Below are 22832 nucleotides of genomic sequence, written 5' to 3'. Positions count from 1 at the left end.
TCAGGGACGTGGGACATGGAGCAGCCAGGGTTTGAACCGCCAACCTTGCGGTTCCCTGCACATCCACTCTACTCCATGCGCATCGTTGCTAGATCAGAGGGGAACTACCCATGTTCATTTGATTTAATTTCCCCTTTTCATGTGGTAGTCTACACTTTTAAGTATACCTCCAATTAAGTTCGTTGCGACAGGGGAAGCCTATAATTTCTTAAAAGTTTCTGCAACCACAATTTTTGACTGACTGCTTTTGTTGTATTCCAACCTTCAAAGCGCAAAACGAGAACCAAATGAAAACCCATTGCTCAGAAAAAACACACGTTTCAACACAAAGAGCTGACTTTATTCTCTGTGAACCAACTCCAAGGCTGCCTGGCATCCTTGAATCCTCCTCCTCCAGCTGTCCCGACTGGGCGGGGTGAGCGCGTGTAACCGTCCAGGCTCCTATGGCAACCCGAGGGATCGACCCCATTGCAATTCTCGCTATTAGGAAGCGGGGGACCGATGGATCAGTGATGTCAGCGCTCTCTGAACGCCGGTGCGGGCTTCGTGCACGCGTGTCATCCCCTCGCGCTGACAGAGAGCTCAGATATTTTGGGGAGGTGGAGATCACGCTTTGTCATTGAGGACCTCGGCGGCGGCGGCGGCGGCGGCGGCGCTCTCACACTTCGGCACGTCCGGCGCTCAGCATGCAGCATCCCGACGCGCGCCGCGTCTGCACGCCGTGGCTTCACCTGGACGCACACGCATTTCCCGCCGGCGGCTCCAACGTGACCTTCGGACCGAGAAGCGGCCGCGTATGTCGTTGACGCATCTCGATGTTTGAACCCGGGGAGAGAGGCACGTGCCAAGTGTCAAATCAGATCCAACCCGTCCTGCGGATGCGCCGTCGCTGTTCGCCTCCGGTGGCGACCCTCACGAGATTCAGGATTCATCCATCTGTTTCCAGGGGCTGTCTTTAGAGCGCGTCTCTTCTCCTTCTTCAGAATGGAAAGATTCCAGTCGTCCATGCGCAAACGGTTGTACAGCCTGCCGCAAAACATTGGGCAAAAAGCCTTCGCGGTGGACGAAGGAGACAACGAAGACAAGGACACTATGAGAAAAAGTATTCGGCTAAAACATTTGTCCTCTCCTTCTCCTGCGTCCAGTCTCAAGAGTGTCGAGGAGGCCAGGAGCGAGGACTTGGAGAAGAACGTTACCGTGAAGACTAACTTGAACGGGGACTGTCGCTTATTTCGGGGCAGCGTCTCTTCCATCACCGGGCGGCATCCTGCAGGGTCAGATCCGGCGGAGCAGCAGCGCCTCATCCCCGAGGCGGGCGTCAGAGAGAGTTACCCCGGTGAGAACAGCCCCGGGGCCCAGCAGCGGGCAGCGGGGGGTCTGAGTGGCGCAGCCGGCCACGGCTCTGTGTTTGACCAGTCAAGTTTTATTAAGTTGGAAGGCACCGAGCAAATCGCACCCGAGGACGAACGGCTGTACCAAGCCGGCTTCATGCACCGGCAGTTTGGGGCGATGCTCCAACCGGGTGTCAACAAGTTCTCCCTGCGGATGTTGGGGAGTGAGAGGGCCGTGGAGCATGAGAGGGAGCGGGTGAAGTCTGCCGGCTTCTGGATAATCCACCCGTACAGTGATTTTAGGTAACTTGTTGTGCAGAAAACCTATTTTCTTAAAAAAAAAAAACAGTCAGACTTGGAAGGGAAAAAAAGTGCACCTGTCACACATTTTTTTTTAGGCGTGCTTGACATAGAAATGCAGAAGAAGGGGTCATTTTTGGAACAGAAAATCAGACATAACAGGCCATCAGCTATGATCACTATAACTTTCATATCATATACACACACTAATCCCCATTAGTGTTTTTTTTTCTTCCATCACTGTGATGATAACGTAATAATCGGGTGTGATAGCATGTCATAAGCCGAATATGCCTCGGTAGGTTAATCCATACACCTCGAATAGATGAATGGCTTCATTTCTAACAAGAATATATTGTTTTAAAAATGCTTATAAGTAATTCTTACAGGGAAACATCTGATCTAACGTTAAAACTGTTGACTGGTATGGAAAATATTTTATTAGCACAGTGAAAGCCAATTTATATATAATTTTTTATATATATATATATATATATATATATACATATAAACCAATCTTTTGATTAGCCTGTGAGTGAGAACAATTTCATTCCCAAGTATAGTAATGCATGTCATTGTAATCTACCCAAAAGTTGTTTCTGTTAATGGAATAATTTCAACCTGTATTTTCTAATTTAACAGACACACTGTGCCGTGCTTACATGCACGTTATTTCACCGGACGCTGCATGTAAACCAGCATTCTGTTCATCACCGCCATCAAGGGATTTTCCTGACATATAACCTTGAGGCTCTCTGTCATCATATTTTCACTGGCCAGTTGTATGCCGATGTGTGTCCCTGCAGGTTTTTTTCCCCACTCATCTGAATTACACTTTTTTTCTGGTCATTGAGCGAGGGCAATGGATTACAGAGAGTGCAGCAGGGGCTTGGAAATGGGGTAATCAAAAGAGGGTAACATGACCATTGGAGATATTAGAAGCACACATCAGTGGAGATTATTACAGTACAATTAGTCTAATGGAGCAGAGATGGTGTGGACGGGCAGGGGACACAGCGCAAAACACTCAACACACAGAGAGAGGCTCGAATGAAAATAATGTTGAGAGGAATCAGGACATCCAGCTGTTACATCTTTTTAGCTTCTGAGAAACTGTTGGATCCAATCACCACTGCCATCACTGTTTCCATGACCACTGTGCAGCAGCTCATCAAACCAAACCTCTCTCTCCTTGCATCCTTTCTAAAGTCTGTGTTGTTTAAAGCAGAAGTAATGGCTCTCTTTTAGTAAAGCCGCCCGGGGATACAGCAGCAGACATACTGAACTGGCGCGCCACGTAAATATGGTTAATATGATTGCTGGTAGGCCTGAGCCACAGTACAGGTGTGTGTTAAGCCACTGAGCTTTATGCAGGCTGTTGTGCTTCAGCTGTGCTCTGGCATCAAGAGATAAGTATCTCTAGTACAAATGTGATCCCTTTTTCAGCTGTCCTGATTGATCTAAGCTCCTTTCCCCATTTTAAGCCTTTTTGTGTTCACTTTGCTTGTAACTCCGCTCTTTGTGCTCTCATGCTCTTTAGCATAGTTGCACTCTGACCCAAATAGTGCAAGATTCATATTTGAACCAGAAGAGATCTTGAGACCTCATAACCGTCAGCTTTATTCTGATGGTAGCACCAGATTGCCCCAGCAAGTTGATCTTTGTGGCCTGAACGCCGTGTGCACAGTCAAAGGGTCACAGTCAGCAAACGGAAATTGTCTGCAGAGGCGGTAATGCATGGTCTCCTGTAGACCTTCTTTTTTTTTATGTGGTCCAGCTGTTCCGGGGTTCTGCAGCACAATGACGTGTGCAGAGCAGTAATGCTAACTACTCAACATCTGGCTGATGGGAGTTGACTTCTGGAGATGACATGGATTCCCAGGAGATCACGCGGATTTAGCGAGGGAGGGAAAGTGCAATCAGGACCAGTGTGTCAGGCAGATGAAGAGAGGAACACAAATGCTTTGTTTGGCAGAGAACAACAGAAAGCTGATAAGAACAATGGGCCACAATGTCCTCACTGGGTCCCTCTTTTTTTGTGATGCTCTCCTGTGACGCTTTGGGGTGATTAACTAGAATCACCCCCTGGTCATATCTCTGCTATTGGTGGCCTTCTGGAATCTCATTTGGATCAAATGGACCCAATTGACAGGAGCACCACTGAGCATCCTGTCCCTCTTAACTGCAACATCCATGGAATGAATTATTTTTGCACTATAATCGCCCACAATCGTGAACAGAAGTTTTGAATCATACCTGTTGACAAGAGGATGAGCCGTTAGTCCTGCCTTGATCATTTGCTGGTTTAATTGATTATTTGTATCGGTAAATGAAATGTGTATCAGTGTTTCCCAAAGCCCATGATGACATCCTCAAATGTCTTGTTTCATCCACTTAAAGGTCTATTGTCACAAAAGAAAATACTGACAATTAAAAAAATTCAAACGGAAAACTTGGATTAAAAAAAAGAAGAAACTTAAACTGATTAATTATTAGCCAATTTATTTAATAGTTGACAGCAACTTGATTGCTAGTCCAGCTGGTTCAGAGTGGTTACTGTATGCTGCCCTGGTTCTCTTAATTGGTGTAATGCATGCGCCCTGGCAGGCCTGAGACACAGTCTGCGCTGACCCTGTAGGTGTCAGGCTTCTGCTGGATTGATTTAACGGCTAATAAGTTCTCCGAAATGGATCAGACATGCAATCATATGCTTGCGTGCTTTCTCCCGTTGCATAGACAGACCCCCTGAAGATTGAAATGGGAAAACAAAACACTGCACAGTTTGGTTTTAGCCTGTTTGGCCGAGCTGCTCATTGCCGTATGCTTCCTGTGAATTATAGTTTTTCTCTGTTACACATCGACTGCCGAAATGAGAATTTTAACAAGAAATTTGATAACTTATAATAACAAATATCACAATAGTTATATATGAACAGGTAGAAATTGAGCTTTTTGACCAATATTGGCACCTTTGGTTAGTAGAGATAGGAATTTTAATGAATTGATTTTGCAATACTTTGAAATGCAATTTTCATTTCCCTCTTTTACAAGCAAATTCCAGATAAAAGGGAACACCCAGCCGCCGGTACTTGATGATTAGGTTAGTTGTGAAAATCAATATTCCCTCAAGAGCAATTCCGATGAATACCAATTTCCCATTTCCCTCTCGAGTCCTGTATCCAGAAACCCAGTATCGAACAGTATTAACTAATTTCCTTCTTTGTTAATGCGTATGCTCAAACTGATTGTTTGCATTGGTTCTTCTCGTTTGATCTAAATCTACTTAAATCTAGTGGATTTTGAGGACCCGTATTAGACCACATGTTGCACAGACATTTATTTCCATTTGGAGGGCCTGCATGTCCAGAATAGCTTTGATGTATTTAGTATGACACACACACACAGTCTGTGGCTTTAAGAGTCTCCTGTATTAACCAAACGGCAAAATGAAATTGGTTTCTGTTCATAATCCGTTGCTCCGTCTTCTAAGAACCGTTCACCGCTTTACTCTTTAGAGATCAAAATCATCTGCTTTGTCATCTTGTTTTTGTTTTGTCTAAAAGGTTCTTCACCAAAACTCAAATATATTCAGTTTACTATCACACATGACCAAGAACAGCATTCAATTCTTGTGTTTGAGAAGTTGTAAAATGTTTTTATTTCTGCTCTAACCTCTGTTAAAGCATAGCATGGCCAAAAAACAACTAATTATTCCATGCATAAATAATAGTGCGCATCTTTTTGATTGATGCTACGAGTATCTGATCTAAAGACCTGAATGCTCCTAAACCACTATTATCTCCAACGAGTTATGCGTGTGTGGCCATGTGTTGCAGGTTCTACTGGGATCTGACTATGTTGCTGCTGATGGTGGGGAACCTCATCATCATCCCTGTGGGCATCACCTTCTTCAAGGACGAGCACACGCCGCCCTGGATCGTCTTTAACGTGGTCTCGGACACCTTCTTCCTCATGGACCTGGTCCTCAACTTCCGCACGGGCATCGTCAGGGAGGACAACACGGAGATCATCCTCGACCCGCATAAGATTAAGATCAAATACCTGAAGACCTGGTTTGTGGTGGATTTCATCTCGTCCATACCCGTGGACTACATCTTTCTCATTGTTGAGACACGCATCAACTCAGACTTTTACAAGACGGCCCGAGCCCTGAGGATCGTACGCTTCACCAAGATCCTTAGTCTGCTGCGGCTCCTGCGCCTCTCCAGGCTCATCCGCTACATCCACCAGTGGGAAGAGGTAGAGCACGGAAAGGCTCTGTGCATCTACATTCACACGGCTTTAAACCAGCTAGTTGAGCTGCAACACCGAATCGGAATTGAACCAGCAACAATTTTGTTTATAATAGTCACTTGTCAGGAAAAATTCCCCAAATTCTCAATTCTCACTACAAATAAGTTGATCCTCTGAAAAAAGAGGTATACTTAGGGAGATTTCCCTTGCATTAGCAGATTCCTGCTAAACGAATGGTCTCAACAACATGCCATTTTCTGCATTATCTTTATAATTTCAGCTGAGAATATCCCCATAGGCCATCAGTGTTGCTTGCAAATGATTACATCACACTGAAACAGCGTCTGGTTATCTAAAAACCAGAGTGCTCAGATGTGGGACCGCCGTGTCCATTGGTCCTCAAAGCACCAATTGTCCATTTCAAATCCTCTGATTGCATGAGAGAGAATTTAAATTGGTTCTTTCAGTTTTATTAACACTGATAATCTGTGACAGGTTTTCCATATGACCTATGACCTGGCCAGCGCCATGGTGCGCATCATGAACCTGATTGGTATGATGCTGCTGCTGTGCCACTGGGACGGCTGCCTGCAGTTCCTGGTACCCATGCTGCAGGACTTCCCTTCTGACTGCTGGGTCACTAGAAACAAGATGGTGGTGAGTGGTGGATGGGGTCTTTTGTTTATTTGTCACTGCTTGTTTTGCTGTTAAAAGTAAGTGGGCTCATCTGGAAAAATATTCCATCCTGTGTTTCCATGAATGACGCATTTAAAAAAGCTTTTTGTCATTTTGAAACCCAGTCTTTAGGTGCTTAAAAAACATACAACAATATTTTTATTGGTTAATAATGAGATCCTTATAATAAAACAATAAAGAGTTGTCTTTAGATGAGATTTCGCAACAACAACAACCACATATACTACATCTGCTTAAACATTGGTTTCAGCCTCTAAAATATGAGGGTGTGAATCTTTTCTTTATCATGCATTACAGTAAACAAAAAAAAGAAAATAAAGTACAGAATATATTAATAGGTATACTAAAATAGGCTTACACCAAAGAATACATCAAGACAGTAATGATGATTTGTAAGGTGTTGTTGTACTGTGGGTGCAGGGGGCCCGAGACCCTGGACAACAAAGGCGTCATCACCTGTGAACCTGATCTTAAGCTGTAAAAAGGCTCCCAGTGATCCGCTGCAGCATTAATGTAGCGGTGATAAACGTTCTCCCTCCTCCTCTCTGTCTCCTACAGAACGACACCTGGGGTCAGCAATACTCCTACGCCCTGTTCAAGGCCATGAGTCACATGCTGTGCATCGGGTACGGCCTGTACCCCCCCATCGGCATGGCCGACGTGTGGCTCACCATCCTCAGCATGATTGTGGGCGCTACCTGCTTTGCCATGTTTGTGGGGCACGCGACCGCCCTCATTCAGTCTCTGGACTCCTCCAGGAGGCAGTACCAAGAAAAGGTTGGTGTTTGCTCTTTCCAAAGACAATACACTTTATATGATCTAATCCCTTTTTACACATTTCATTTCACCCAACTGTATGAATTATTTAATATTAGCTTCACCCTTCCTCACTACACCAGTACAATTTTGCTTATAGGAATGCATCAATATTGATTATGCAATAATTTAATGCAACACATCAGCAACTTCTCCTTAAATTTCAGTGCAATTATCTGATGGTACTTATACTTTTGCTCAAAGAAGATTTGGAATTATTTTACTAGTGGTACTGCTGGTTGTACTTAAGTTAAGTATCTGAATACTTATCCCTCGACTGATTTAAATTGTTTAAGAGAGTGAGAGTGAGTGAGAGAGAGAAAGAGAGTGTGTGCGAGTAGTGGTTGCGTGATCTAGAGAGTGAACAAAGAGAGGGGCCGGCATTACTGAGAACAAAGCCATGAATCAGAATAATAAATCGTTATTTTCTGATGGTTCACCAGGGTTTAAATTCCCATGCTCAAAAAAAAAAACCCCGACTACGCCTCCTCACAGACCTTTTGGGTGGTGCCGGATTTAGGACGACTGCAGCCGATTGCACGCTTTGTCCCGCTGTGGCCAGTCTGCTCCGTGTCTGTGTCTATTGGTCCTGTCAGCACCCTGAGGGGCGCGGCATAGCGACGCCGTTTGACCTTGGAATGAGAACGGGTCGTGCACCCTGCCTGTTGGCTGGGGGGGTTACATCCCCACTTTGGGGTGCAAATGCTCTTTCCCGACACCCAGAAAAAAAACAGAGAAAATACAGACAGAGGGCCTCACACTTCTTGTTCTACCTTTAAGTGGTTACAATGATACAATTGTGAGAAATAAACACACCTGTCCTACATTTTTAGGCATTTATGTGAGACACTTGGTGAAAAAGGTAGTGGGTAACCGCTAAACAACTTCTAGCAGGACGTAACTCACACAGATTGGGCACACACGCCATTCGTGATGCTTTGCTGGTCGAGTACACCGCTGAAGGACACAGTAGTTAATGTTATTAGCTGCAGCCTGCACGGCGCAACTGTATTTGTCAGATGGGACGGAGGCAAAGCATCGCTCTGCGGGCAGGTTTCACAGATGGCCCGACAGTTGACTGTTAACATAATGAGACACATCATAGTCCACCTCTGAGCCAACACGTCAATCACATTAATACATTAATTCTGGCATGACTTTGCATTTTCTCTTGCAGTTCTTTACTTTGATACTTATTTAAGCAATATAATAGCTATTATCATTATCTGCATTCGTGTTAATTCGTTGTTATTGTTGTTATAAATATTTTCTAAATGTAATACTTGTTTTGTGGTTGCAGTATAAGCAGGTGGAGCAGTACATGTCCTTCCACAAGCTCCCTGCCGACATGCGGCAGAGGATCCACGAGTACTACGAACATCGCTATCAGGGAAAGATGTTCGACGAGGAAAGTATTCTGGAGGAGCTGAATGAGCCGCTGCGAGAGGTGAGCAGTCATCGGTGACAATAACACTGCTGATATGTTTCACAACTAAATGAAAGATTGTTAACTCTTCTTCATTTTTACATTTAGGATTTATAAGCAGTATATAACTTTAAATAAATGTTTTTATAACAATGCAATGTCAGCAGATACAAGTGTTAATTGATAGATCAGTCAACGACTCTAACTCCTTTCTTTTGCACCTTTAAAAGGAGGCTGCTATAAAAACAGCTAATCAATGACTATGTATTATTTATCGGATCATTTATATTTACTTACTTAATGTCTATTAATCACCATTCAAAATGTCCGTATATGGACTTAAAATATGTATTACATATGCACAAACGGCTTATAAAGGCTAAATTGCTTTTGTTTTTTGATGAAGTGAGCATGTTTGCTATAAACTGTTAATTTTTTATAAATCTAGTATGACCCCCTTACTTTGCAGGATAACGTTAATAGTCATGTAATCTGATTAGCAATAGCTGGACACTTTGTAAGGTCAGAGTACTTCATGACAGAGAAGTAAGCCGTTTACCGCCCTACTTTTATTATGATTAGAGAAGGCGTGCCGGGAAGGCAAGACACCCAACCCCTAACTGCTCCCCAGGCAAAATGTAAAAAAATACATGGGTTAAAAATACAATGTAAGTCGCTTTGGATAAAAGCGTCAGCTAAATGACCTGTAATGTAATGTAATGATTGCAATGTACACATGAAGTTGTACAGCCATTTAGGACGCGAAGGCCTTGCTTTAAAATGTGAAACACTGTTTTGTGTCTTGTGCAGGAGATCATCAACTTTAACTGTCGCAAACTAGTGGCCTCCATGCCTCTTTTTGCCAACGCCGATCCCAACTTCGTCACCTCCATGCTGACCAAACTGCACTTTGAGGTCTTCCAGCCGGCTGACTACATCATCAGAGAGGGAACCATCGGCAAGAACATGTACTTCATCCAGCACGGTGTCGTCAGTGTCCTGACCAAGAACAGCAATGACACCAAGCTGTCCGATGGCTCTTATTTTGGAGGTAATGTCTGCAGCACACAACCTGCCGGGTGGGCTGCATGATAAAATACTCGGCCGCTGGCACAGAGTCAGTATGGATGTATATGAAGGAGTCCCGATAGTGTGATTTGTTATGATTTATTTTGCTCCGGTACTCAGCAGATTAACTTGACTATTACAGATGGGAAAAATTGTCCACATCATCTCCTTAAAAGGTCTCTGGACTAAGAGGGGCCAAGCTTTGTGATCTTTGATTCTATTTGGGCTGTTCACGCCATATTTAAAGCTGAAATCCAGAACATTCAATTTGTTGTTGTTACATGTTACATCGTCTTATTGTCTGTAACCCGCTATGTTAGGAAATATGAATGTATGACTTTTAACGCTGGGTGATCTGACAAGCCTAGTAATTATTCCTAAGTATGTTTAATGTTTACAATTTGATCCAACCTGGTGATATGTTAACCACGAAATATGAAATATGTTGACTTGCTAACACAGCTGAACAAAAACACACACACACACACTGATGGAAAATGGTAAACGGGGACAGAAATGTATTTAAAAGAGAGGCCGTGTGAGTTTTCGTGTGTTTGTGTCTATATCCTCAATATGCCTGTCCTAAAAAATATGTCCACTTTTTTTAAATGGCGCATTATTTCATTTTTTTCTGATCTGGCACGACCGATGAGGTCAGGACAAACTGTAAGCTGCAGAAATTGCATTAAGTGCTCCATCTGTGGGTTTCAGAGGCAACAGCCTTTTCATGTTTTGTCATTTCGTACTAATAATACTATATTTGCCTTTCCGTTGATGAATGCAGCTAAAAAATCGGCTGTAATGTATCACATAACACGTCTGGGAGAAGTAGAAAATGACCATACAATACTTTATACTAATTACCCTTTAAAAAAAAACGTTGTTTCTTACTTACTAATGTTTCTTACTTACACTCAGCAGGATGTGTTTTAAAATAATGTTACAAATCATTTCACTTCCCCCCCCTCTCCTCCCTGCAGAGATCTGCCTGCTCACCAGAGGCAGGAGGACAGCGAGTGTGCGAGCAGAAAACTACTGCCGGCTCTACTCTCTGTCGGTGGACAACTTCAATGAGGTGCTGGAGGAGTATCCCATGATGAGGAGGGCCTTTGAGACCGTGGCTCTGGACCGCCTGGACCGCATCGGTGAGTCCTTTGCCTGTGCTGGTTTCATGTTTTACTTTTAATCGTGGTTAATTATATGTTTATTTTTTTGTTTGGCTTGCTTCTTCTTGCTGTCCAGGATTAATTGATTTGATCATTTTTTTATTTTTAGTTCATAAAAATGAATTTTTTTTAAATTTTTTTTATCATACCACTCAAATTTGAGTATGTTAGTAATGAATCATTAATCATTTCTACATAATTAATGCATCCATAATATTTGCATTAGGGATCTTCTTCATTCAGGAACCTACTATGAAGACAACAATAGGTCAGACAAGGTCAATTAGACAACTCAACGACAAATTTGCTAAATTAAATAAGATTATCAATATGACGAGTTACACTTTTAACTCAGCTTATTTTCTTTGCTTTTTGCAGTTTGGTGCTTGCAACGGTGGACAGTTTCATCACACAGTTGTTGAAACTGTGTGATGAAATATGTATTTGACTTTTGAAGTATATATACAGTGATAACCGTTTTCTATTAGACGTATTTATATCAAATTTATTCATTATGCAAGTCATTCATTAATGAACTCATTTGTCTGAAGTGTGTTTGTGGAATAAGAAACATTTTATTTCAAGCGTGGATCCTGCTCTGCCTCATATAAGACCATGACTGATATATGGACATTTAATATTACGCTGTGCTACGTATTATCCCATTTAAACGATTTTACTTTAATAACGCAAGGAAATGGTGCTGAGGAGTAGTCATCTTCATAATATATCAGTATATGCTTTCATTAATGAAAAAGACAATTGCATGATCTTACCTGTGGTTTCTTAACAGGGAAGAGGAGCTCTGTTCTGCAGAATAAAGTCCAGCATCACCAAAGTTCTGGCACTTTAAACTTCCAAGAGACCGAGATCATCCAAAGAATAGTGCAACATGACCGCGACATGGCCCAATGCACGCAGCTGATCCAGACCAGCCCACAGAGTCTTCACCCTGTCCCCGCTCCCCCATCACCCACCCCGGTCATCTGGGCCCCGCTAATTCAAGCCCCACTTCAGGCCGCCACCACCCCGCTGGCTCTGGCTTTAGCCCACCCCTCCCAGCTGCCCCCCATCCTCTTCCACCATCCCCTGGCGCCGGGCTCCATGAAGGACCCCACGGGTTATCCAAAGAAAGTTCATATTGGAGCGAATATGTCCAGTAGCTGTGGTTCAGGCCCCGGTTCTCCTGTCACTTTCAACAAAATCCGATCGGGGATTGAGATTCCCACCCCGGCGTCTCTCAGGGCACAGCATCTGGTAGCAGGGCCCGTGTCCCCCACACTGTCGTCCCAGCCCATCTTCACCAGCAGCATGCAGCCTCTACCCTCACACCATCTCCCACACTACCCTCCCTACTCTGGTATTGCCTCTGTCTTCCCCATCGGCCAGACCACTGTCTCCTACACCTGCTCTGCTCAGCTCCACTCGCAGCCCTTCCACGGTGCCATGACCGCCCCGCCACACCCAATAGGTCTACTCCAGCAGGGGGCGCCAGGTAGATTGCCAGTGAGATTCCCAGCCCCCTCTGCCTCCAGTATACACCCTCTCATCTCCAGCTCAGTAGGCCCCATACTAAACCAGCTGCCTCAGCCCTCTTATGCCCCCATGCAACAGATAGGGTACAGTCACGACCGAGCCGGTGGTCTGAACCTCGCACATTTTCCTTTCATCACCAGCGCTCAGTCCTCCACTGGATTTATTCCCCCGGGATCTGCAGTTGTATCAGGTGCCGCAGCCTACCTGGCGCAGCAAAGCCTCGCAGGTATCCAGTCGGTTTTGCTTCCCCGGGTTCTCGCCGAGCACTCGGCCCTCGCCTCGCTGGCCCAGTACGGCTCCGCCGAGGCTTCGCCCTGCTACACGCCTCCCGTCCATAGTCCTTGCATGCAGAGCCCTGTGAGGGCAAAGACAGTTTACCACAGCGAGCTCCCCAGCGCTGTTGGCTCTTGCAGCCCTCTAATCCTCCAGACCTCGTGCCCCGCCAGGGTGGCCTGTATGCTCAAAGAGAGGGCCGGGTCCTCGGTGGATCTTTCTACCCGGGAAATAAAGACGGTCTCTGGCCCTCACAACTCCCTAGAAAGGGTCACATGGGGGACCAGCCCCTTCTCCCCGCCCGTGGCTGTCAGCGACCCCTACGGGCAAATCCTCGGTCAAGTTGCCGTCAGTCGGACGCATTCGGGGCCTGAACCTCAGAACCAGTCGGTTGGTGTTTCCTCCTCCCTGGCTAGATCCCCCGCTAAGATCTTAGAGACCGAACACAAGGCGTCCAAACTCCCATCCAACTTGTGAGATCCAGACACACCCTTCTTTAATACCTGAACTAAAGGAAGGTCATCTCCTTACTGGCGTTGTTTTAACCACTACATTTTTAAGTAGGAGGGTGTGTTATTCTATCCAGACTGAGATCGGTGGTTTCATTTTAAATCAGACACAGATCGAGGGTAATCATGGACAATGATGGATATTTTTTCTACAGGATATTGCATCTTTGAATATAGTAATACAATCCAAAAACCTATTGATGGGTATATATAGCACCTCATAAAATATAAATTGTTCTGTGTATTGTATTATAGCCAAACTCTGTTAAGTATTTTGTTTGAACCCCATTATTCAGCCAACGTTGTGTAACCTTTTTAGCTACACCCATTTAGTTTGAAAATGTGTCCACAGCTGTATCCAGTTATGACTGACGCCAAAAATGATTGTCCTTATTTATGTCCTTACCCACCAGCGAGCGTGTCGTGTGAAGACAAAGTCACTAAGAGATTAGCGGAGAGACGGTGCACTTTGCTTGTTTCAGAGATCGCCCAACGTAATGGTTTGATGACGCCATGTCTTCCGAGATAGCTTTGCAACAATATTGCACGCCCAAATGGGTCACACAAATCAGATCACGCTCAAAAAAACTAAAGTAATGAATGTAATGTAATGTTGGTCTGTCTGAGCGAGAATTGGCATTTATTTCTGAATGCGTTGAACTCCAGGGCGTTTGTGGTTTTCTGTGGAGAATTGGAGGGGGCAGCCAGTTTAAGAGACAACACATATTTCCAAAGCCACTCTAAAACGCACAACTGATGCCAACTAATTTCAGTCTGACACTAACTTTGGTACAGATCATTTGACTGTGTACCATCACCATAGTATGCAATAATCTGTGTATTTTTATTGGTTTAAAAACATACTGTGAATAGAAGCACTTGAGTGTTTTTAGTGAGAACAGATTAAAAACTGCGGAATTCAAGGGAATAAAAGCAATTGTGGATAATCAAACATCCTGAAACCAGCAATGCACTGATCTGACTGATCTGAATGTTTCTTGCAAGTCAAAGGGCTAAACGCGAACACTTGGACATGGTTACTGAGAAGCCCTGATGGGTCGCATATTGCTGCATATTTACCTCTTTCATTTAACATCGTTTTGACTGTAAATTGACATCTAACAATTGCTGCTTTGTGATGCTATCCTGAATCAATAAGAAGTGTACCACAGACTGCTTTTTAAATCCTTCTCCTGGTTAATAAGTTCATGTTTAGACGATACCTTTCTCTCTCTGTGTGGACCTGTTGCCGGTGAGGAGCTGCGAGCAGGTCAAACCATCCGAGGATCCCGTCCAGTGGCTTTGTCTGCCCGGTTATTGAACCCGAGTTATATGCCGTCACTCTCGACCCCCTCCCCCCAAACCCTCCCCCACCCCTCCCTCGAGGGAAGAGAGATACTATCAGTCACTGCCAATGGGCTGGATCAATTCCTCATCGCTATTCTCCTCCAACCCCGCACCACCGCACAACCTGCCAGGGGCTCGGGGTTGAGTGCGAGTGTTAGTTTGATTCTATTCAATTTGTGCAGCAGAAGAGGTGTCAGTCGCTCATCTATTACTATCTTATTTCTCATTTTGCTGCCTTTCAACCAACAAATCTGAGGAACCCACCAACTGTGTATGTTAGGCATATTTTATTTTAGCTACTGAATCCAGTGCAATAAAATATCATGGTCAATGATGCTTGTCTTAGCTGTTGATTTCTTTTCTGAAGCAGTGTGGCACGTAAGGAGAGTCTGATGAAAGACTGATGAAGACTTTAAGCAGGGTTATAAATCGAGAAACTGCGTGAAGCCGATATTCAAAATAGTCAAGACTGCCCAATATTTGGCACGTCGGTACAAAAATAATCTGCTATGTTCAACTGTTACTTAGTTTGCTAAACAGCATTTCCAATTTCAGCTACTTTATTCTTGTAGAATTCAGAAAATTCACAAGCTGCCTTGCAATATATATGGTAAATGTTAAATTGATGAACAACAATGCATTAACAACTATAATATATATGTATATAATAAATAATAATATACATTGTATGGAAATGGGACATTTTACATATTACTTTTGGTGCATTAGAGATATTTTCATGCTTATTATTTTATACTTTTAATTCAGGACATTACAATGAATGCAGACAAAACACTGATTGTACTGATTGAGTCGTGTACAGAAAAAAGAGGTTTGGGTTCAGCCTCTGGCAGCAGGACCATTCATTTCATATATGGATACAGGAAGCAAGGAGTTACTGTCTATGAACGACACCTTTGAAGCAGTGGCCTGGTTTGGACTTTTTGTTGGGGATGAAGACCAAGCGAAAAGTGAAGTCCAGAACGGGGAGGCGGGTCACAGGAGTGGGGAGGGGAAGCGATGACTAATTTCCTTTGATGAAGTTCAAGGCACCAGCACGACTCTCATGGTGTTGGTGTAGCCGGTACCTGGGCGCCAGCCAGTCACAACAATGGCAACGTCTCCAGACTTGAAGAACTTGTGGTGCTTGCCTACAGATAGAGGAAAAATACATATTAGGATCTGGTGAACTTAAGTAACACGTATCAACCCCGTACCTCTTGCGCCATAACAGTTCCACAATCCTCTGTTTTCGAGACAAATTCCAACAAAACCACTCACCAACTTCCAGGGCAAAGTTGACACGCAGGTCAACGTCTTCGGCCCAGACATCGTTGGCAGGTTTGGTGTAGAGCACGGGGTAGATGCCGCGGTACAGGTGGGCCTGGCGGGCCGTCTGGCCACAGCGGGTCAAAGCGATGATGGGGGCACGTGGCCTGTACCTTGACAGCATGTGAGCAGACCTGCAGGGAGGAGGTACAAGCTACTATAAAGACATAAATTCACACTCTTTAAAGTCTTTTAAATCAACCATCTACTGGGGAAAACAACATTCTATATCTGTTAGCAGCGAGTTGCTAAATATGTCTTTCTTCTGTCCAGTGCTGAGAAGACGTGTCTAGTGCTGTTTTAGAGCTTTTTGTAGATATAAACAATGCTATGAGAACAAAGAACATAATCCAAACGCAACACATGCAGTTTAGTTATAATGCTCTTAAGTGTTGAGATGAACAATATAGATAGCAGATAATTCTGTGTGCCCCCACCCCCTTCACATATCTGTAGTCATGTGATCCTTTGTGAATATGAAAATGTTAGCTGATATAGCGGCTTTAATTACGCCATTATCATTAGTAAATCCATCCAGACCGCAACACGCCTTCTGCCTTCTGCATCATGTGCTGCGTGCATGATCTCTCAACAGGGAGTTAAAATTAACTTGTAAAAGGTCAGGGTTCAGATCTCAAAAGGTCACAAGTGGATTGTAAAGGTTTGCACCATCCGAGCCACGGTCTTCTTTTAGGGAGGGAGCGAGGGAGGAGAGACAGAGTGATGTTATAACCCGTTTTGCTCAATATGCACCCTCTGTAGGATAACATGAGGTCAGAGCTATACAAAGGGCATTTAGGGAATGGACTTCTTCTTTTTCAAGTCTCACCTGCCAGACTTGGTGAGCACGATGATGGCGCTGGCGCAGCACTTGAAGGAAGCCTCGACGGCACCAATAGCAACGGACTCTGTGGGGTCCCGGGTCAGATGGGTGGTGCGACGCAGCTCCTCGAACATCTGCCTGTGAAACATGGCTGCCTCGGCCTCGCGGGCAATCTGGTCATGAGGATTAAACAAAAGCACAGATGACGATTCAGGCTGCAGACACACAGCCAATTGCAACGGCAGGAGTTAGTTTGTATTCAAAGGGCAGTTAACCCCCAGTGCAGAGGTCTGCATACCTGAAAGCACACTGAGGCATGAAGCTAAACAACAGCGGCAGCCATGTTGTCCAGGGATTGTTGCTGTACACTGCAGATCCTCAGACACATGCTAACTGAGTAAATTGAACACACAGTTGAAGCACAATACGAGACGACAGCGAAACACAAAGCGAGTTGAACAAACACTAAACAAGCTGTTAATGAATCCCAAGGTGGTACCAATGCTAATAAGTGCTGCCTTTTCTTCATTCTACATTTTTCAGAACCTTAAAGTTTTTTTTTTTCTGTCACGACTAGTACATTTTTGTTCAACTTTAACATATTGTTTTTATGTGTTGGTGAATTGTTTGTTATCCATGACGTCAGGTAAGGATAATAAGAGTGCAGTTTTTTCTGAAAGACAAGAATTACTCCACCAAAATCACACCAAATTAGACTGATGTGAAGAGTGCAAGACCTAAACGTGTGTGCCTATAAATATAAAGACAAAGAGTGCCAGGCCGTAAAGCTACCAGCGATTGCTTGATCGTCTGAATTCGGTAGCCTTCAAAATATTATTATTTGGGAACCAACTCTCATTACGTATATCTGATCAAACCATGCAGCGACTCGTATGGGCTTTTCCTCTCACCATGTGCTGTGTCCGCACAGCCTCCAGGGGATAATCCCCCTTGGCGGTCTCACCACTCAGCATGATGCAATCGTTGCCGTCCAGCACAGCGTTGGCAACATCGCTCGCCTCGGCACGAGTAGGCCGCGGTTTCTTGGTCATGCTCTCCAGCATCTGAGGAGGAAAAAAAGAGTCTCTGAGTAACCTTTATTATTTAAATGCTTCCAACGAAACAGTTTGTTCCCCCGAGGTCACGGACCTGTGTTGCACAGGTGATGGGCTTGCCGATCCTCATGCACCTGCCAGTCATCATTTTCTGCGCGATGAAGACCTTCTCTGTTGGAATTTCAATGCCCAGGTCTCCGCGGGCAACCATGATGCCGTCACTTGCCTCCAAGATCTCATCGAATCTATCGGACAAAACAATCTGATAGACAATTTTTCCAAGATTGAGATTTGTGCAGATTCGAGCGTGATCATTGCTAACGCCCCCACCTGCGCACACCCTCGTGGTTCTCCAGCTTGCTGATGATCTTGATATCCTTGCCCTTCTCGCCAAGCACTTTCCTGACAGCGTGAACGTCGGCAGCCTTGCGGATGAAGGAGGCGAAAACCATGTCAACACCCTGCTCCACGCCGAACTGCAGGTCCTGAATGTCCTTGTCGGACAAAGCCGGCAGGTCGACGGCAGCTCCGGGCAGGTTGACACCCTTCTTGCTGCCGAGCACGCCGCCATTCTCAATGTCACACATCAGGTAGTCGTTGCCTTAAGACACACGGAATGAAGAAAAACTCTATTTCCTCCGTTATGCAGAACATGAACCAAACAGATGCTTGTTTGTGTGCTTACCAATTTCTTTAACTGTGAGGGAAATTAGACCATCATCAATGTAGATGTGGCTTCCTTTCTGCACAACCTTGGTGATGTTCTTGTAGTCCAGCCACAGAACCTTCTCGTCGCAATTCTCCATGTACTGGTTGTCGAGCGTTAGCTTGATGGTTTCGCCATTCTTGAGCTCAACCTCAGCAGTGCCGCTCTAAAGAGCAGAGGGAGAGCAAGTTTGTTGTCAGGATGAAAACCTTCATTTGAATTGTTTGTTAAATGAATCGATAATGGCTTCATTGGAGTCTTGGTATTTGGGCAAGAACTCACGCCCTTGATAAGTCCAGTCCTGATTTCCGGGCCTTTGGTGTCCAGAGCGATGGCCACTGGTCTGTAGTCAGCCGATCCGGGAACGAAGCTCTCGGCGGCTTCACGGACATTCTTGATGGTCTCAGCATGGTACTGCGTGACATGACATGTTAAACAAATGCTATCATATTGAAAACCTCAATAAATATAGTAAGAATATAAGTTAAAAAGGGGCAAGAATTTGCATTAGTGAACTCAATCACGATACCTGGTTTTATTCAGGTTCCTAAGATGCAGACACAACTGGTGTACAAACTTGGTCACACAGTCACAAGGGCAGCAGGATAACTAAATATTCAATGACAGCTGCAACACGTTTTTAGCTCGTGACAGTTTTGCTCTACAAAAATAGCTGTCAGGCATGAAGAGCTTCCAAAATAAACCATTGAATTTGATTTGATTAAAGGGAAATGTCTGCAGATCAAATATAAACACAACAATTAAAATGTTCTATGTCATGCGATTGAAGTGCAACACTGACAACTTTGGATCAAGTAAATGCATTTAAGTAAATACAAAAACGACAAATTCAATGTCTAATCCGCATAATAAACACCTCACTTCTTTGCACTACTGCTGTGGGGCTCACTCTCTCTTCAAAACTATTTATAGCTAAACGGACAACCGACTCACCAATGATAGAGGTCACATTTATTTTTGTCCTTCTCATAACAATTCATATATCAACATAGTCAGACTTTTCATTGATGAAAACCAGACTGCACAAGCGACTTGAAAGTAACTCTGTGAGCTACACTGAAAAAAACAGCACTGCTTTTAACCTTTAAAAATCCAAACACGAGCTGTGGGTACCACAGGTCAGGAACGCTTTGAAGGCTCATCCACTCAGGTGACAGTGGAAAAGGTAAAGAGGCATGACTTTTAAATGCGAACGGGCAGTATTACAAGGTCGGCCCAACAGTTGGCAGTGATGCAGTTCTACAGCTACGACACACACCGGGTACTGGAGGGGCGAGGAGAAGCTCATAGATCACATTACAGCCACACACAGCTACCAGGCCAAGAGAAATGTCACACTAACGCCTGCAGCTGTAAAGGGCCAATACATTCGGATTGGGTGAAGAAAGGGAAAAAATCAACATTTTTTCCGCAGCACGGCAGCCTTTACAGCTACGGTGACGTTTTGGAGATGTAAATAGTTAGAATTGTAATTTACTGTAAAGTTCTCATCCTTGACCCACCTCATGTGTGCCATGGGAGAAGTTCATTCTTGCAATGTTCATCCCAGCCTTGATCATCTTCTTACTCATGTCCACAGATCGGGACGCAGGTCCTGCATCACGACAGGTGAATCAATGCAATTGGCTTAACACCATGTCTCTAATGTGATATTCTCTAATGTCGCTAGTGTGTCACAAAAGATTGAGCCAACAGAGTTTGTGAATAAATCTGACCGATGGTGCAGATGATGCCGGTGTTACGAGACACAGCGGGTTCAGAGTCGATGTCCAGCAGGCACATGTGCTCAATGAAGGTGTCCGCCATGGCAGCATGCATCTGCTGGCTATGAATGATGGAAGAGCCCGTGTCCTTTGACTTCGACATGACTGGATGTGTGTCGGCGGGAGATGTCCTGTGGAGAGAGAGTAATAGAAGCTTTATTAACATCAATTAGCATACAAACGTGAGCATGTATACATCGAAATGGCGTGGAAACTGAATTAGAAACTTTAGTACGCTTCTATTGAATATCTAAATTGGGAAAGTGTGACCTCTGCAGAGGGCCTGTACGGCCTGTGTAAAGAGAGACTGCGCTCTCCCACATTCCAATGGAAGCTTCCGTGCAGCTGAAGAAGAAGAGCTGGTCACTTGACAAAGGGTAAAGCTAATTTACACTCACAAAAAACAACTCCAGAAAGAAGCTTAAGAACGTGGGGATCCACGGTGAGATGTCAAACAATGAACAATTAAAGGTTATTAGAATTTAGATGTACAGTCAACAATGTGCAACATGCATGACAGATGTGTGTTTTTAGTCAGTGCATGGAAACATGGTCGGTATGTTACTGCGAATCCATTCCAGCCCCCAGCCTTAACCAAAAATAAAACAAACAGCTGAGAGCTTTTCAGAAATGTAACATCAGGAAAATGAAAATTGTCATAATTACATAAAAAAGGCTGGCGTTTTTCTTTAAATATACTCCAGACAAGGCCAAAGCCCCCTTGAGGTATTTTTGACTACTGCGTCCACAAAGGTTTTGTGTAACTTAGCAGCATTAAAAAAATAGTTTAAAAACACAATAAATTACAGATTCAAAGTGCATACGTTAGACTGCTATTCATTTAATTATCAAAGAAAAGTAAAAAAAAAAAAAACATGCTGTCTGAGTAGGAACAAATTGCATTACCTACACAAGAAACAAAGAAGAGAATTACCAGATAAGCATACTGATAAATAGATTAAATCCATACAATTAACAGACAAATCTATATTAGAGAGCCTTATGAGATTTCACCCTTTTACTGTGTGAATTAAGCAAACTAATCAATAGATCAGAGCTACACTTCATTAAAAACAATGTAATCTTTTGTATGACAGTGCATAATACTTCGAATTTAACTACATTAAGAACTTAGTATTTTTTCAATAAGTTATTGAAGAAAAATTGTATCGATAATTGATCTAAGTTTGAATTGTTGTTGTTTTTTAAAAAGATTTAGAAACATGTTAATGTTTGAGAATAATACATTAATGTATGCATTGAAGGAAAACTAATTTCTACTGAATTAGAAATATATTCTCCATTCTGGCACATAGTTGTGTCTTCTTGCTACGACTCACCTACTGGGTGAACTTTGCAGGAATGAAGAAGCCACTGGATCTGCTGGAACGAGGAGCTTTATTCGCCTCTCCGACCGGAACTACTTTCCTGTACGAACTACACCCGGGGATATAGGGCGTGACAGTTAAAGTACCGGTTCCCATTTTAACAGTGATAGAATTACGCTTTTCAGATTGTGTGGTTTTCTCAACACAAATAAAGAACACAAAGTCAAATTTCCAGATATGCTCAAAGAAGTACAAATATTGTTTCAGGACACCGCGCAGGTGCGTGTATTGTTCGTCCGGGAGATCGCAAAACTACGACAGACACATGATGGTGGGGTTGCATATTAATATATATAGAAACATGATGTAATATGTATATATTATTATTATTTGTATATTATTTCTTCTATTTATTAATGTATCATTTTTTAACTTGAAGGACATTCAACAAGTTGTGTTTGATATCCTCTGGTCTCCCTTCGTACAACAACAGCGCCCTCTGCTGGTAGACGTGTTTAAGGACTTCTGGGTGAATGTTTACAGCTGCCGCAACAACACAGATTAAGATTAATACATTTATTACAATTATAGGTCACAAGACTTCTTTTTTATACTTTAGCTGCTCCAGATTTGTAAAAAATAATATAAAAACAGAATACTCAATAGTGCTTTGTGTATAAAGAGGTCGTCTGGGGTATCCTGGTGGAAGAGAAGAGACGACATAACTGAAATGTCTCCAGATAAATTCCACTTTGGGAGTGTTCATGGCTTGTTCTTTCTCTTCGCTATTAAGTTAATGTCCTGGTAACTTTTCTATGTTGACCGTTTGGTATCTGCAACACATGCAGTAGATATTGAAACTGCTGGCAGTTTATCTGGTGTGACAGACAAATGGGGCCTAAGAATGACAACAGTGGGTGTATCAAATGAGAAGTGGGTGGATGCGACACAAAACCCACGCGATACACATATCTATGTTCTGTAAAAACGCTACCCTTATGGAGCTCATAATGTCTGATGTCACTGGGTCCCAGACGTGGCGACTCGTCTCTGTGGAAATGTCCAAAGTTTTTTAAATCAGTTGT

At 43.7% G+C, this 22832-nt stretch overlaps 2 protein-coding genes and 1 long non-coding RNA gene across 4 annotated transcripts; 1 reads left to right on the top strand and 2 right to left on the bottom strand.

Moving 5' to 3' along the window:
* Positions 1–328: 328 nt before the first annotated feature.
* Positions 329–14548, top strand: LOC120809477 (potassium/sodium hyperpolarization-activated cyclic nucleotide-gated channel 1). The gene is made up of 8 exons (XM_040163303.2): positions 329–1634; positions 5468–5891; positions 6381–6542; positions 7140–7358; positions 8698–8844; positions 9634–9874; positions 10872–11036; positions 11851–14548. The coding sequence occupies exons 1-8, from the start codon at positions 985–987 to the stop codon at positions 13341–13343; spliced, it is 3501 nt and encodes a 1166-aa protein (XP_040019237.2). The 5' UTR covers positions 329–984; the 3' UTR covers positions 13344–14548.
* LOC120809480 (uncharacterized) lies at positions 1586–12844 on the bottom strand. The gene is made up of 3 exons (XR_005710104.2): positions 12798–12844; positions 11834–11867; positions 1586–1655 (listed from the first exon to the last, which is right to left on the bottom strand). It is a non-coding gene; the product is annotated as an uncharacterized LOC120809480 (long non-coding RNA).
* Positions 14549–14994: 446 nt separating the features above from the next.
* Positions 14995–22591, bottom strand: LOC120809478 (pyruvate kinase PKM). Of its 2 annotated transcripts, none has more exons than XM_040163305.2 (11): positions 21760–22591; positions 20372–20550; positions 20159–20250; positions 18918–19049; positions 18615–18801; positions 18260–18530; positions 18024–18174; positions 17786–17938; positions 16881–17047; positions 16004–16185; positions 14995–15873 (listed from the first exon to the last, which is right to left on the bottom strand). In XM_040163305.2, exons 2-11 carry the CDS (start codon positions 20520–20522, stop codon positions 15767–15769), a joined length of 1593 nt encoding a protein of 530 aa, XP_040019239.2. In that variant the 5' UTR covers positions 20523–20550; positions 21760–22591; the 3' UTR covers positions 14995–15766. The 2 variants fall into 2 exon arrangements, with proteins under 2 accessions (XP_040019239.2, XP_077939381.1); XM_078083255.1 differs by having other exon boundaries at positions 21764–21918.
* Between the last annotated feature and the right edge of the window lie 241 nt (positions 22592–22832).

This window comes from Gasterosteus aculeatus, chromosome X, assembly GCF_964276395.1.
Source record: "Gasterosteus aculeatus chromosome X, fGasAcu3.hap1.1, whole genome shotgun sequence".
Classification (NCBI taxonomy): Eukaryota; Metazoa; Chordata; class Actinopteri; order Perciformes; family Gasterosteidae; genus Gasterosteus; species Gasterosteus aculeatus.
Note: the sequence above shows the minus strand (reverse complement) of the source record. Positions and strands in the feature narration are given on the sequence as shown.

Bases quoted from the DNA above. Each gene is read 5' to 3' on its own strand.
- LOC120809477 (XM_040163303.2), top strand. From the start codon at position 985: ATGGAAAGATTCCAGTCGTCCATGCGCAAACGGTTGTACAGCCTGCCG. The intron at 6,543-7,139 runs GTGAGTGGTGGA...TGTCTCCTACAG, and splicing joins TCACTAGAAACAAGATGGTG to AACGACACCTGGGGTCAGCA. The intron at 7,359-8,697 runs GTTGGTGTTTGC...TTGTGGTTGCAG, and splicing joins GGAGGCAGTACCAAGAAAAG to TATAAGCAGGTGGAGCAGTA.
- LOC120809478 (XM_078083255.1), bottom strand. From the start codon at position 21,903: ATGGGAACCGGTACTTTAACTGTCACGCCCTATATCCCCGGGTGTAGT. The intron at 20,251-20,371 runs GTCAGATTTATT...GTCGTGATGCAG, and splicing joins CGGCATCATCTGCACCATCG to GACCTGCGTCCCGATCTGTG. The intron at 18,802-18,917 runs GTGAGTTCTTGC...TCTGCTCTTTAG, and splicing joins GGACTGGACTTATCAAGGGC to AGCGGCACTGCTGAGGTTGA.